Here is a 14,403-nt window from a genome sequence, read left to right on the forward strand (position 1 = left end):
TGTAGTGTGACATAAAAAGGTCAAAAGCATGTGCGAAACGTGCCTCTACTGAGTTTGCGCGAGTGTAAAGGCGTTATGTATGAGCTGCACATACAGCACCCAGAACCAGGAGTGTAGTGTCCGATATCGCTTCTAACAGACAAGTTAATTTTTAAAGGTAATCTGGAGCAAATGAATCATTGGACGAAGTAAAAGTGTGAGAACACACGCAGCAGCAGATGTGTGTCAGTGTCAACGCGTAGCCTTTTGCCTATATTGTTACGCAAAAGTGTGCTAGGTTAGCACGCCAGCTCGTCTATTTGTGTGCCAGAAGAGGATATCTGACAGGTTCAAGCACTTTCCTCCGTAAACAAGGTGAATGCATGTCTATGTGTCACCTGAATTACGGATACTGAGTTTGAAATCAGAAATCGTTATCGTTTGCAGCCTGCACTAGTCCCGTTTAACGAAACAGTTCCTTTGCCCCATAGTATACTTCAAAGTAAGGGTTCTTTGTTGACATCGGTTGTTGGTTCATCAGTAATGAATAAATTGCAATAATAATGCAATAACTCATGCGCCTGTGTAGGCTAGACTTACTAGTGTGTGCAATAACTGAAAAGCAATAACTTTAATTTCCACTGTCGCTGCAGTAGTTCGTGTCTCCGAGACACAATAGATTATCTTTGTTCACAATAACTTTACTGCAATACTTTGTCGGCCAATGAAATATTGATATTTTTAATAGCACATCAATTCTTGGATCCGAATCAATCGAAAGTAAGCATGTGTGTGTATTTGTTTTTCTACAGTGGGAAAGAACCTTTGTGGCTATCCATTCCAGTTACCATCATGTTGAGGTGTCTGAGAGTTCTACCGGCACGGCTCACCAGAACCTTCTCTCGGTGCTGCTCCAACTATGTCGCCAGGATGAGGTGTGGTCCAACTCTCTCTTGGTCTCTATAACTTTAAGCCCTCTAAGGATTCACTTTTCTTGCCATCCATGTCATGTTTTCCATGTTAAATGCAGATAATGCGATCTGCATGGGGTTTTCATGCCTTTGCATTATTCCTTCCCTACCTCCTAGAGTGTGTGTTTTGTATGGGCTTTGAAATGGACCCAAGGGCTAGTCGATTGGATAAAAGCCCAAATGAATAAATGCTTACAATTGTTCTGATGTAGTTCATCTAATATGGCCTTTCTATGTCATGTGTGCAAGAATCTGGTTTCTTTCTACTTTTGAATTGGTGTGTTTTTTTATGGAATGAGCCAGCTGCACCACTCACCTGGGCCACCCCGTCCATCCCTCTTTCTGTGTCACCTGACCCGTCCAGGTTCATAAACAAGTTGAAGGAGGATGAGGGGGCGTGTCTGACAGCACTGGAATCTGGCGATGTGTTCCTCTATCACACACTGGCACCGCTGCTGAGGAAAACCCAGCAGGGTGTGTTCCAACTGCCGCTTCTGCCATTCAAAGGTATGTGTAATGCCTCACCATCTACCAGCTGACTGCTGTCATGTATCAGAAATGTACTCTGTCGCTTTAGCTAGAAGTTTCATCTAAATGGTACCTTTTTTATGGACTGTTCAATAATGTTTTCAATTTATGTTAAACATCGATAGTGAACCACTCGTGTGCGTGTGCGTGTGTGTGTGTGTGTGTGTGTGTGTGTGTGTGTGTGTGTGTGTGTGTGTGTGTGTGTGCGTGTGTGTTTTTGTAGATTTAGAAGGTATACTGAACAGGCTTGGCAAAGATGGATCCATGGTGAAGGATTCTGTTCTGATCACGTGCACTGAACAGAACCGAGCCCTCTTCTGCCTGGACGTTGGTGAGCGACATGGTCCACACAATCTTGAGTAATGCTGAATGCTCCTAATGTTGACACACAAAATGGTCAGGTGAAGGATTGGAGCCATTTACTTAGTATCATGCTGAAACAGTCTTTAGTACGATTTGAAGAACCAATAACATCAATGTTCCTACATTTATTGAGGCAAAAAGAGTTGATGTTGCGTACTTTCTTACATTAGTAAATAAGCGAACAACGACTCCACTTTAAGTACAAGCGTATACAATTTTTCAGGATGTTGCCTTTCTGGATAACATCATGCCTTTTCGATTTATTCTATTTGTTCACAGATTTATTTTAGAGGTATTATGTTTGTAATGCAGGAGAGCTGGACCAGCAAGCTGTGGAGGAGGAATGTGGGGGAAACTTTGTGGATCTGAGAAAGGCCTTCTTCACTCTGAGAGGAGACGAGGCACCCCTGGTGGCCAGAGTAGGTCCTGCAACATAGAGTGGTGGTTTAATGGGAGAGCACTTAAAGCTATGGTAGGCAATACACTTTGAAGCATTTCTTCTCATATTTGTTGAAGTTCGCTTTACATCCCGACGGCAATCAATACGTCAAATGCTGCAACAAAATGCTACAAAAAAAGAATTTGTATCTTTGGCTGTCATAGGCCTGTTATAAGCCTGTCCAATCATTTAATTCGGCCCGAATACATTTATTAGATGGCCTTACCGTCTGTCTACCCACCCACCTTGCTACCTGTGCACACTCTGCCTGTGCACGCATTGCGAATGACTGGAGTCTTTCAAAAGGCTATGCTGACATATTGCTAAAGCTAGCGACCTAAAGGGAAGGTTGTAGAAGTTGGATACTTTCAAAATCTAGCTTACTCTGGCCGGTTTCTCCAAATTGCCTACCCGTGTGTGTGTGTGTGTGTGTGTGTGTGTGTGTGTGCGCGCGCTAGGGCCAGGCTCTTCTGCGATGGCACCAGGGTAATGGGTTCTGCAGCGCCAGCGGTCAGCCAACCACCAGGAACCAGGCAGGCAGCCAGAGAGTTTGCCACAGCAATGGACTCATCTACTACCCAAAGGTAACCCTGCTTAGCTGCCACGGTGACCACAGATGGGCCAGCTACTACCCCAAAGTGTATCGCATTTACACATTTAAAGGTGCTGTAGGTGCGTTTCAAGAGCTATAACTTGAGTGTAATTTGTTGGAATTGGCAAAGTCCTATTCCAGAGTGAAATGTGAGAATACATTGTTCTGAGTTGACTGCGACCCTGCCTCTGTTTGAGTCATCTCTTCCTGGATGGGTTCGGGGAATCTATCTTTCCTGCCAATCAGATTTACTCACACAGCGTTTTCATCTCAATAGTCGGGAAATGTTGGAGAGGAGGAAACAGAGAGGGATGGTGAATTTTTTGGGGTTTTTTTTCAATACGTTACTCATATCTGCTTCATCATATTTATGCATATAAAGATCACTATTTAAGTTAACATTCTTGTTTGATTCCAGATGGCTCCGGTTATAATCACCCTGGTGTCTGATGGGAAACGGTGTTTATTAGCAAGACAGGCCTCGTTCCCGCGCGGCATGTTTAGCGCTCTGGCCGGCTTTTGTGACATGGGTAATAACACTTAACATTCACACATCACATAGATACATCATAACATTACAATATACCAAGACCAAGAGTGGGTTTCTAACCAGAAAAAGGTTCTACAACACTTTCCATTGGTCCAATGTATATTAATGCATAATTAATTGTCCTGGCTCCTAGCTGCTTGTGTTGTAAAAATGTACTTTACTATTCTTCCTCCTTCTAATTGGAATAAGACGCTGTGATTTATAGTGAGTTATAATGTTTCCCTGAAGTGATAGATACAATTTTGGCCAATATTTTGTTAACCAAATACTGCAGCCAATTCAATCAAAATCAAATCCAGATACTAAACAAATACATCTCTTCAGGATATAAAGTGAAATAACAAAAACATTTGTATCCTTCCCAAGAGGCGCTCCTCCACTCTATAGTGTACGCAGCGCATTAGGTCCGCGACATACCACCTGGCTTCTTTTGAATGAGCAGCTACTCAAGTGTCTTCGGTCGGTTCGTAGGAGAGACGCTGGAGGAGACCCTGCGCAGGGAGGTGGCTGAGGAGGTGGGCCTGGAGGTGGTCTCCGTCCGCTACAGTGGCTCCCAGCACTGGCCCTTCCCGCAGAGCTCCTTCATGGTGGCCTGCCACGCGGCGGTCTCCCCCGGCAACACTCAGGTCAGCACCGGGGATTGATTGCGGGGAGCAGATGACGAGACCCCTTTATGCAGAGGCATCGTCGTAGGCCAAACAAAGGTGTCGCTCTTGACACTAATTATGGGTCTGCTACTTTTGAATAACAGGGCACGGGTTGTGGACTCAAACTAGTGAAGATATCACTCGTGGGCCGTGAACCACGCACCCTGGCACATACTCGTAGCGGAACCATAATAAGTGTCATGAGCGACACCTGCGTTTGTCCTAACATGAAAGCTCTGAAAAGTGTCTGCTATGAAGGGTCTTCCAGAATCTCATTGTCTTTGTTTTGAAGGAAGACAAAGTGCAGGGAGGATAGTGTATTGTTCAGGGTCCATAGTTCCCCCGTAGGCTGTTGGCATGGGGATTGAACCCAGTAGGGCATCTTAAGCAAGCTGCACGGCTTAACCCCTACCCACACCTGACTGAAATGTATCTCAGTTCACTACTCACTGAGTGTCTGCTGAAAGAAGTAGTAGTAGTAAACAGTATTTCACTTTGAAGTAGTAGTAAACAGAAGTTCACCTCTATAGTAGAAATAAACAGTAGTCCACCTGTAGATGCCAATCAGGGGTAGACTTTATTATTAGTGCTGTCACCAACGACATAACATATCCCTGAGGCTATTGTATGATTATGATAAGATGTCCTTAATTAATCCTGAATGGGAAATATAGGCGTTACAGCAGAAGTGCAGCACAGTACTCGCAGTCCAAAAGAGACGCCTGTGAATGAGGTTTACCCGGCCGGTGTCTCCAGGTGGACGTGGACCATGAGGAGCTGGAGGAGGCCAGGTGGTTCACCCTGGGGGAGATCAGGGCTGCTCTGAAGCTCCGGACCCCCCCGAGGAACCCCCGAGACCAGCCTCCCACCATCTGGGTGCCCCCCTCCTACGCCATCGCCCACCAGCTTATCAGAGAGTGGGTGGACGACCAGGAGCACAACTACGGCGGAAAGTGATGATGCACATACGTTTTGAGGACGGAGAGTGGTTGAAAACATTGATTCAATGAGTGGAGCTTGATAATGACGACTTCTGGCATTTGGATTCTATTCAAAGCAACCTACAAGTTAGGCTGCCAACGATCATATAACAAAAATATGTTTGTTTTTTTCTTTTAATGATTGGTAGGCACGTGTACGTGGGAAGATGCATCGTAATAAAATGACAATGAAAGCTTTTAATGCACCTATCCAGAGGAGAAATATATAAATGTATATGAAAACATGCATTAATGAAAACAGGTATGCAAAATACAGTTGGCATTAGACTGAGAAACAGTTCCATACCAGAACAAGACCTTGTCTAAATACAAAGAATTGTTTGTGCTTTTTTGGAAGTTGGTAGCTTAAGGGAGTTTTCTTTTATTATGGGGACACAGGTTATTTGGAAAAGCCAAGTTATTATGCCGCCATAATCCACCTCTGTAACCCACCAAAGTGCACTTGTCTCTTCAACAGTGAAGGAGACCTCTTGACTTTCTAGCTCGGATTTAGCCACTACTGAAGAACAGTAGCAGCTATCTACTGCTTTTTTTTATGTGTTGTAGTTTTTATTATGCCTTATTGACTTTATATAAATGAATGTTTGTTATTTGATAATTCAGATTTATTCTATAAAATGCTGCTGTTTCCATATTTGTTCTACATTGTATTTGTTATGAATAGGCTATGCATAGGCTTATTCATACAATGTAATTATCTCCCAAACTTTTCACTGAACGACTGACCGATGTATAATGCATCTATACCAATGTTATTAACAAAACCACTACTAAATAAACACTTAAAAACACACATAAAATAACCTTTATGAGAATTAATTTAATTTACACATTGAAACCGTTTGAGTAGGGTGATTATTTTCTATTACCTTCATTTCAGTGACTATATGAAGAATTAGAACAACTACAGAGATTTTCTTTGCATGGTGCATGTGTATGTAATAACGCGCATATCTTAGTAGAGGGCAGTATCGACTTCTGTGCGTTGTTGAAACTACAATTAATGTCCCGAGAGCTCGCTAGGCGCGTTCACAATACAACGATAGCGAGCATGTTTCAAACAACAAGTCTAGGCGAATGAGTGTTGATGTATTTGTATTATAAGGTAACCTATGTTTTTAAAGTTTACCCACGGTCGTCGCCAATTAAATATGTCTTTAAATAAATCAGATCCGGCGAATAAGAAGCCATTGCATAATCGTAATTAGCCCAGCGATTAAAACAAGCTTGTTGACTTCGTCCGGATGAAGTGACTGAGTAAATGTGAAGCCTGTGATTGAATTTGATATGCTGTGACATTAATCATTCTCATTTTCACTAATTTTCATTGAGAATATATCCTTAACTACCTGCTGTTTACACCGTTTACCCCCGACACCACCAGAAACAGTGAAAGAAGGAATGGCAGAGTGGAACGCTTATTACCACAATGAGGAAGAAGATGAGGAGCAGGAGGAGGGAGAGGGGTCGGGAGGTACATGTAAACCTTATGCATTCCCCACTACTCATTTTGTGTTTTTTTCTGAATGAAATCATACCTTGTAGTATTAATCGCCTAACACTTTCCAATGTTTCTTTTGTCTTGTTAAGGAGACTTTAAGTTCTCCGGCAGGGACAGCTTGGTATTCCTCGTCGATGCCTCCAAAGAGATGTTCATTAAAGGGGAGAATGGCGAGCCCTCTAACTTTGACATGACCATGCAGGTAAACCTCACTCGCTTGGAAATGCCAGATGAGTATTTACATCTGCATTTACATTACATATGGTTGCCTGGGTGTCATATCGATAGAATAATCTTGTTCTTCTTTCCATCACAGTATTTACATATTGTCTGTGTGATTTATCCATAACGTTGCACCATAGATAACATTTCTACTCCTCTACTTTTCCTCCTCTTCATCCTCTTCCTCTCCCAGCCACTTTATCACCGTAATTCATTGTTATTTTGTTGGCCTGTATGTGTGTGTGTGTGTTTACTGTGCCTGTGCGTGTGTGTGTAGTGCGTGCGCAGCGTGTACACCAGCAAGATCATCAGCAGCCACCGGGACCTGATGGCCCTGGTGTTCTACGGCGTGGAGCAGAGCAAGAACCCCCACAACTCCTTCAAGCACGTGTACGTGTACCACGACCTGGACGAGCCCGGTAGGACCGCTGGAGCCACACACAGCCACACACTCTCATGACGGCGTCACAACAACACCACACAGAGGGCTGTACCGGGGTTTGCGTCCTCCTCGCTGCGTTACCACGGCATGTGTGATGATTGATTGAGCCGCTTACAAGGCATTGCAGAACCCACCCTTCAGCGGTGTAGGAGGGTGGGAGCCGAGTGGGAGGCTCCGACCAGATGCGTGATGGATGGATGGATGGAGCACTCGTCACAATGGACATCACTCCTCCGGGGAGATGCACCGTTAGGAGATTTATTGGCTCGTAACGGATGTTTATGAGCTAATGTATGTCAATAGTTGTTCAATTAAATCCCACCTCCTCTCACTTCCCTCCGCCCTGGACATTGACAGGGGTTTCAGTCAGAATTGTCACACGTACACTTCCACAGGGGACAATATATATATCTATAAAAAAAATTTAGAAATGGAACAGAAAAAAACAACATCACCCCCTCCCCTCCAGGTGCGAAGCGGGTGCAGGACGTGGAGGCCCTGCGGGGGGACAAGGGGGCCCGCCTGGCGGAGGAGACCCTGGGCTGCGGGGGGGAGGCGGAGACGGCCCTGGGCGACGCCCTTTGGTGCTGCTCCAACCTCTACAGCGACATCAAGCTGCGGCTCTCCCACAAGCGGCTCATGCTCTTCACCTGCCGCGACCAGCCGCACGCGGGGGACAGCACGCGGGACCGCCAGGCTCGCACCAAGGCCGGCGACCTGAAGGAGACCGGTGAGGCGACGGCTGGCCGGGGAGGACGGCCCCGGCCCGGCCATGGCGTTTATAGTGGCCGTTTTTGCATGAGGTCCGGGGTTACGTCGTTTTTGGTCAGTGCCGGCCCGCACGGTTAAGGCTCAGCAGCTGAATTGTGTTTTAGTGGGAGGGCAGGATAGGGTCGTGGCTGGGTTGGTTGAATCCCAGCTGAAAGGTTCTGCTTGGGTCGATCTCCGATCCATTCAGAATGCCGATAGGCGTCCTCGAGCCAGATGCCCTTACCCCCTACACCTGTTCACACATTAGATATTTTAGAAGGGCAGGATAGTATCAGTAGTGTCGAGGTTCCTGGCTCGATTCCCCATCCCAGCCAGATGCCTTCCTGCTGCTTAATGACCTGTATCTGGGTTCACTGTTACTGGCTTTGGATGAAAGTGTCTGCTAAACGACAAAAGAGTAAATTGGTCCATTGAAAGAGTGTATTGGATTTTCTAACCGATTGTTGTTGTTGCCAGGCGTGGTCATCGACCTGATGCACCTGATGAGGCCGGGGGGCTTCGACGTGTCCCTGTTCTTCCGTGACGTGGTGAGCCACCAGGACGACGAGGGCGAGCTGGGCCTGCAGCTGGAGCCCAGTCACAAGCTGGAGGACCTGCAGAAGAGGGTCCACGCCAAGGAGCAGAAGAAGAGGACCCTGGCCAGGTAGGATACGTCTGAGGATTTCCTGGATGCCACCCCTACTCCCCTGTATCTGCAAGTCAGACCTCTATAGCCGCTCCTTGATATCATGTTGCTGCATGCCAAGTCGCTTTGGATAAAAGCAAAATGATTCTATCACAGTTCAGCACTAAGCCAAAATTGTTGGCATATGCGACAAAAAATATAGGCGTGCAATAACAATGAATTTTATTATGCACAAATGCATAATACTATTTAAGAGGATTTTGTTTTTATCAAGTCAAACAATTTTTTGGGTTTAATTAGTTATTTATTTACTATTTTAATATATATATATATTAAAGAAAAATCGTTATGACTCGAGGGATGTGTTTCAGTGATGAGCACGAAGCCCATTCATTAACACACACACACACACACACACACACACACACACACACACACACACACACACACACACACACACACACACACACACACACACACACACACACACACACACACACACACACATGCCCCTAACTTGTAAGACTTGGAAAAAGAGTCCTCTCAGAACCCTGGACTCAATACAAACAGCATAATTCACATTCTTGCCCCAGAGATGTGTTCAATAACCAGTCCCCACCACGCTGTTAACATGACACTACAATGGGACCCGGTGTTGCCTTGACCGACGGCTGGCTCACGCGCCCTCGCGCCGTCCCCCCCTGCCCTGTGCTGCTGCGTCCCCCAGGTTGAGCCTGTGCCTGGCGGAGGGGATGAACGTGGCGGTGGGCGTGTACGCCACGGCGGTCAGCACCCGCAAGCCGCCGCCGGTGCGTCTGAGCCGCGAGAGCAACGAGGCCGTCCGCAGCAAGACACGCACATTCCACACCCAGACGGGCAGCCTGCTGCTGCCCAGCGAGGTCAAGAAGGCCCAGGTAAACGGGCTCGCTACGGAGGCCGTGTGTGTGTGTGTGTGTGTGTGTGTGTGTGTGTGTGTGTGTGTGTGTGTGTGTGTGTGGCGGCAGTACTGTGTTCGATTCCCCCGACCTGCGACCCTATGATGGCATCTTATGTCTGTTTTCTCTTTGAACCCGCTTTACAGATTAATTAATTTGCTGTGTGGTCCGTGAACGTAAATATAAAAGTTTAATACACGCTACAGTTCAATTAATCAAAGAGAACGCCCAGGCAAAGCAGGGAAACCATCAATTATTTTGCAGCCTGACAGCTTAAGTGTCTAGGAAACCATGGCAGATTTTAGCTAGGGGTCTCGACCTGGTGCCAAAGGAACTAACCGTTCACCATGCATGAAATTTGATAGGGATGGGATACACAGAGAATCCGTCCCAAGAACATCGACCGTGTGTGTCCAAAGGGTGCTCGTCCTGTCTCACCCTCCGGCGCTGTGTTGCCCCCTGTGCTGCAGATGTACGGGGAGAAGCAGATTGTGATGGAGAAGAACGAGGTGGACTCCATGAAGAAGTTTGAGGACCCCGGCCTCCACCTGATCGGGTTCAAACCCATGGACAAGCTGAAGCTCCACCACCACATCCGGCCCTCGGTCTTCCTCTACCCAGAGGAGGAGCAGATCACAGGTACACTCTCACTCTTACTGGACCACTACACCACCCTACACCAGCCCTAGCCCTGCGTTCAGGCAGCACAGATCCAAGCTCTCTCTTGGCGTTGGTTTGACACTAGAATGTGAACCTCTAGCCCAGGGACAGACTGGCGGAAGTGAGACCAGCCCCAAACGTTTTGCTATCTCAATATTAAAAACATTTATTAACTAATCAATTCGATTGTCATTTCTGCCAAACGGGCCGGGCCGGCTGGAACCAGCTGGGCGGTCTATAATCCTCCAGAGCTCGCTCTTCCTCCGCGGTGTCCGTGTGTGATCCTTCCTCTCCCTCGTGCCGCAGGGAGCGCGTGTCTGTTCAACGCCCTGCTGAAGAGGTGCAGCGAGAGGCAGGTGTTTGCCGTGTGCCGGTACATCGCGCGGCGGAACAACCCGCCCCGCTTCGTGGCCCTGGTGCCCCAGGTGGAGGTGCTGGACCAGGGGCAGATCCAGATCACACCACCAGGTACCACACACGCCAACCAACCCCCGACCGTGGCAGTGCCAAGCATTAGACTCCGTTCACTCTAACATATTGGAGGACTACAAAGATGGCTACATCTATGGCAATATGCCAGGTGATGGTGCCTTCAAAACAGTGGGAATTTCGGAGGTTGGGACCTTAAGATCGGAGGAAATCGCCTTGAACACTCTGTTGGGTTGGAGATTTCCCTTGGAACTTCGTGCGGAAGTAGAGCAACCAGAGCCTCCGAGTTGACGTCACAACAATGGCTGCCCATTGCATTGATAGACTAAAGTGAACATGCAGCAAGTCCTAAGAGGCGAACTTAACACCCATTCTAACATGTGCATTACGATACATTATAGATTACAATTATAAACATCATCTGATAGATTCACGCTCGTGTTCAACCATCGTAAGCAGTCCTAATAACTGATCTATCTGATTCAGCAAAGAAGCACAAAGAGGCCTCTGCCGGCATCCATACTTGTTGTTGTTATGAAGTCTAGTCTCACGAACGATCTGTTTTTCCGGTTTTATTTCATAGCCTACGAAAGTTTCCCGAACACTCTTATTTCGGAAGAAGGGAAGGTTTACGTAAAGACACGTAGGAGCTTCCGAACCTCCGATCGGCTTTGAAGGCGGCAAAAGCCTCCCTGTGTTTATTGTAACCTAATATGATGTCACATGTGGGTGTGTCCATCCACCCAGTTGTGTGATGGCCAGATCGACCTACCAGTTGGACCAGCCCACTGGGAAGGCTGATGCATCTGTCCCACATTTGGATTTGAAGATTCGGTTTGGATGACACGAACGTGGTGGGCAGTGAGTGATGTCACGTCCTCTGCTGTTTTTTGCGTTCAAGGCTTCAACGCGATCTTCCTCCCCTTCGCCGACGACATCAGGACTCTAGATCTGCCCCCCTGTCCGGGAGCCAACAACCTCCAAGTGCAGAAGATGAAGGAGATTGTGTCCAAGATCCGCTTCAAATACAAGTAGACATCTAAAGAGCCATCTAGAAACACAAAAGTTTGCTGTTAACCCATTTGTACCGGCTGCTGTGCGGCGCAACATTGTATCTAGTAGATACAATGTTGCTCCGCGCAGCCGGTACAAATGGTAAACACGCATCGATGCGCAATTTGGTCTTAAAGGTAAACACGCACAGATGCGTGATCCGGTCTGAATGGGTTAATCTATATGGAGACTGTAAAGGAGTACACACAAATAATATGATGTACCAAGTAATTTAAATCTGTGTGTGTGTTGCAGGAGTGACTCTTTTGAGAACCCCGCCATTCAGCAGCACTTCAGGAACCTGGAGGCCCTGGCCCTGGACATGATGGCCCCAGAGAACATTGAGGACTTCATCAGTAAGATCCTTTTGCTCTACACTACCAGGCTGCACAGTGGCTTGCCTCAGGCCAGCACTTCATGTCACTCCACGCAATCCCTGCGTCTCTCTTTGCTTTCCCTTGTTGGTTTTGTTCCCTCTCGCACAGTATGTCCCTTCCTTTCTCTCCATCTTTCTCCCTATATTCCTTTCTCTCCATCTAAGTCTGCTCTTTGCTTTAGTTGTCTTCCCCATCACTGTCATTCTCTCCAGCTTTGGCGCACTCTCCTTCTCTCTTGTGGCTTTCGTTCCTTTTGTACCCCTCACTTTGTTATCCCCAGCAACTCGCCCGCCCTCCCTCAACCCCTTCCTCTCTCCTCTCTGTTGCTCTGACCTCTCTCCATCCTCCCTGTTTGACGCTTCCTCTCTCCTCTCCTGCCTCCTCCCAGTGCCCAAGGCTGAGCAGATGGACCGGCGTCTGGGCCCACTGGCCCAAGAGTTCAAAGACCTGGTCTACCCCGCGGGGTACAACCCAGACAGCAAGCCAGCCTCCAAGCGCAAACCCGGTACGAACACGTCGATTCTGCCCTCGAGAACCTTCCCTTTCACCGCCAGGTGTGGTGTTGATCGGCCGTTGCGAGCCATTTCAAAATCGACCGTATGGTGACGTCACATGTGGGCGTGTCCAGATGTATGATGGATGGCTCGGCCAACCAGTTGGTACGGCCCACTGGGTCGTGCTGGTTGTTTGATCGGTCCATTATACATCCTGGTGCACCCTCCAATCTGTGATGTCACTACAGGGTCGATTTTGAAACCGCGTGCAATTGCCAATCCGCATCACACCTGGTGGTAAAATAGGGGCCTTTTCATGGCTTTTTTCTATTTACTTACAATGAGGGCCCCTGAATCCAAACGAAAGTGTTGTGCTTGAACAAATCCTTTTCATGCCGAGAGTTGTCCTTGAGCCATTGTGTTGGGCTAACCCAGTATTAGTCATCCCCCGCAGCCAAGTCTTGACTTCATTCAGAATCATCCATTCATACTTTTCTTTTTAACATTTTTACTCGCTTCATCTTCACGTGTCTTACCATCTGGTTTTTGGTTAGCGGACTTCCTCTTCGTGCTTGCAGAGAAACACATGTTTGTAAATGTTTGAGGGTTCAAGTGCATACGCTGAACCAAAAAAGTAAATAGCTCAAGGAAAAGTAATTGCCTCTTTCAAGTTGGTACCTGAACGGCCTTTCACAGTCAGAATGAATGACACAAACAAACGAGACTTGATATCCAACCGGCAAAGGGGTCTTTAACGTTTAATATTCTTCTTGTTTTGACTTTGCCTGGGTGTGTGTGCAGCTGACGGAGGGGGCGGAGCCGACAAGAAGCCCAAGGTGGAGCTACAGGAGGCGGACCTACGGCAACACATCGAGCACGGCACCATCAGGAAGCTGACGGTTCCGGTGCTGAAGGACGCGTGCAAGCAGTTCGGTGTCCGCACCACCGGCACCAAGAAACAGGAACTGATCGATGCGCTGATAGCAAAACTAGCCCCTTAGCACGAGAGACGTGGCTAAGCTTTTGCTGTAAACATAAGTTGTTCATGCAAAGGAAATATCTTTGACAAAAATAGATAGGAGGGTTGTTGTTCTTGTTTTTTATAATTGAAGAGTTCGAAAAGATGATGGGATGTTAAAAAAAAATAGTTTTTTCTGTGTAACATGTTCTGCCCTTGTGTTGTATTCTCAGAAAGCACTATTCCATTAACATTGATTTTCCGCTCAGCCAGTTGTGTACTTCATGTTTTTTTTTGGAACTATTAAAATGTTCACTGTGTGTGTGTGTATGATCGAGCAAGTCTGACTTTTTTTAACGAAATTACAAGCAGTGTTCCGCATTGTTTCAAACGACTGTCAACGATGCCAAACTATCAGTTGTTCATTTTTGTAACAGATGTGTGTTCATATGGAATAAAACCCCGCTTCTCAGCGTTTCGTTTCGTTTGTCCTGTAAAAGAGCATGAATGAGCTTAAGGGGAGTATCGATGTTGGTCGTTTGAACTTGTCTGATAACTAAGTGGGCCTGGGTCATCGTGGGATTGGATTGGTTGCGTATTCTCTCATCAAGGTAAATAAAGCACACAGAGCGCGCTGCGGCCCCAGCTCCTCTTCACACTGAAGAGACTGGAGAGCAGCAGCATCAGGCGGTATGGGGTGCGACTGTCTGGCAGAGAGCGTCTGCACAGCCACTTCCACGAGTTGTCAAGATTGGATTACCTATATCGACGTTCTTTTCCCGGGTAAGGACGCATTCAAGAGAGGACAACGTTGACATGCATAAACGATTACAGCAAGTATTTCTGTGATAAGTGAAACGTGTGCG

General features: G+C 47.0%; 2 protein-coding genes across 2 annotated transcripts; both read left to right on the forward strand.

The window, feature by feature from the left end:
- Positions 1 to 831: 831 nt before the first annotated feature.
- Positions 832 to 5,026, forward strand: nudt13 (nudix (nucleoside diphosphate linked moiety X)-type motif 13; the record flags this gene model as incomplete). Its single annotated transcript, XM_079756830.1, has 8 exons — positions 832 to 914; positions 1,315 to 1,457; positions 1,702 to 1,809; positions 2,154 to 2,260; positions 2,739 to 2,864; positions 3,291 to 3,402; positions 3,894 to 4,048; positions 4,826 to 5,026. The coding sequence occupies 8 exons, from the start codon at positions 832 to 834 to the stop codon at positions 5,024 to 5,026; spliced, it is 1,035 nt and encodes a 344-aa protein (XP_079612956.1).
- Positions 5,027 to 6,116: 1,090 nt separating this feature from the next.
- xrcc6 (X-ray repair complementing defective repair in Chinese hamster cells 6) lies at positions 6,117 to 14,010 on the forward strand. Its single transcript, XM_079757433.1, has 13 exons — positions 6,117 to 6,175; positions 6,455 to 6,544; positions 6,661 to 6,773; positions 7,071 to 7,212; positions 7,705 to 7,965; positions 8,463 to 8,649; positions 9,359 to 9,545; positions 10,037 to 10,205; positions 10,533 to 10,694; positions 11,557 to 11,686; positions 11,964 to 12,064; positions 12,474 to 12,590; positions 13,381 to 14,010. The coding sequence occupies exons 2-13, from the start codon at positions 6,472 to 6,474 to the stop codon at positions 13,578 to 13,580; spliced, it is 1,842 nt and encodes a 613-aa protein (XP_079613559.1). The 5' UTR covers positions 6,117 to 6,175; positions 6,455 to 6,471; the 3' UTR covers positions 13,581 to 14,010.
- Positions 14,011 to 14,403: the final 393 nt, after the last annotated feature.

The sequence above is a fragment of the Pollachius pollachius genome (assembly GCF_949987615.1).
Source record: "Pollachius pollachius genome assembly, chromosome: 19".
NCBI lineage: Eukaryota > Metazoa > Chordata > Actinopteri > Gadiformes > Gadidae > Pollachius > Pollachius pollachius.

Coding starts and splice junctions, on each gene's coding strand:
- xrcc6 (XM_079757433.1), top strand. CDS start 6,472: ATGGCAGAGTGGAACGCTTATTACCACAATGAGGAAGAAGATGAGGAG. Junction 7,966..8,462: donor CGGCGACCTGAAGGAGACCG/GTGAGGCGACGG, acceptor TGTTGTTGCCAG/GCGTGGTCATCGACCTGATG. Junction 10,206..10,532: donor AGAGGAGGAGCAGATCACAG/GTACACTCTCAC, acceptor CTCGTGCCGCAG/GGAGCGCGTGTCTGTTCAAC.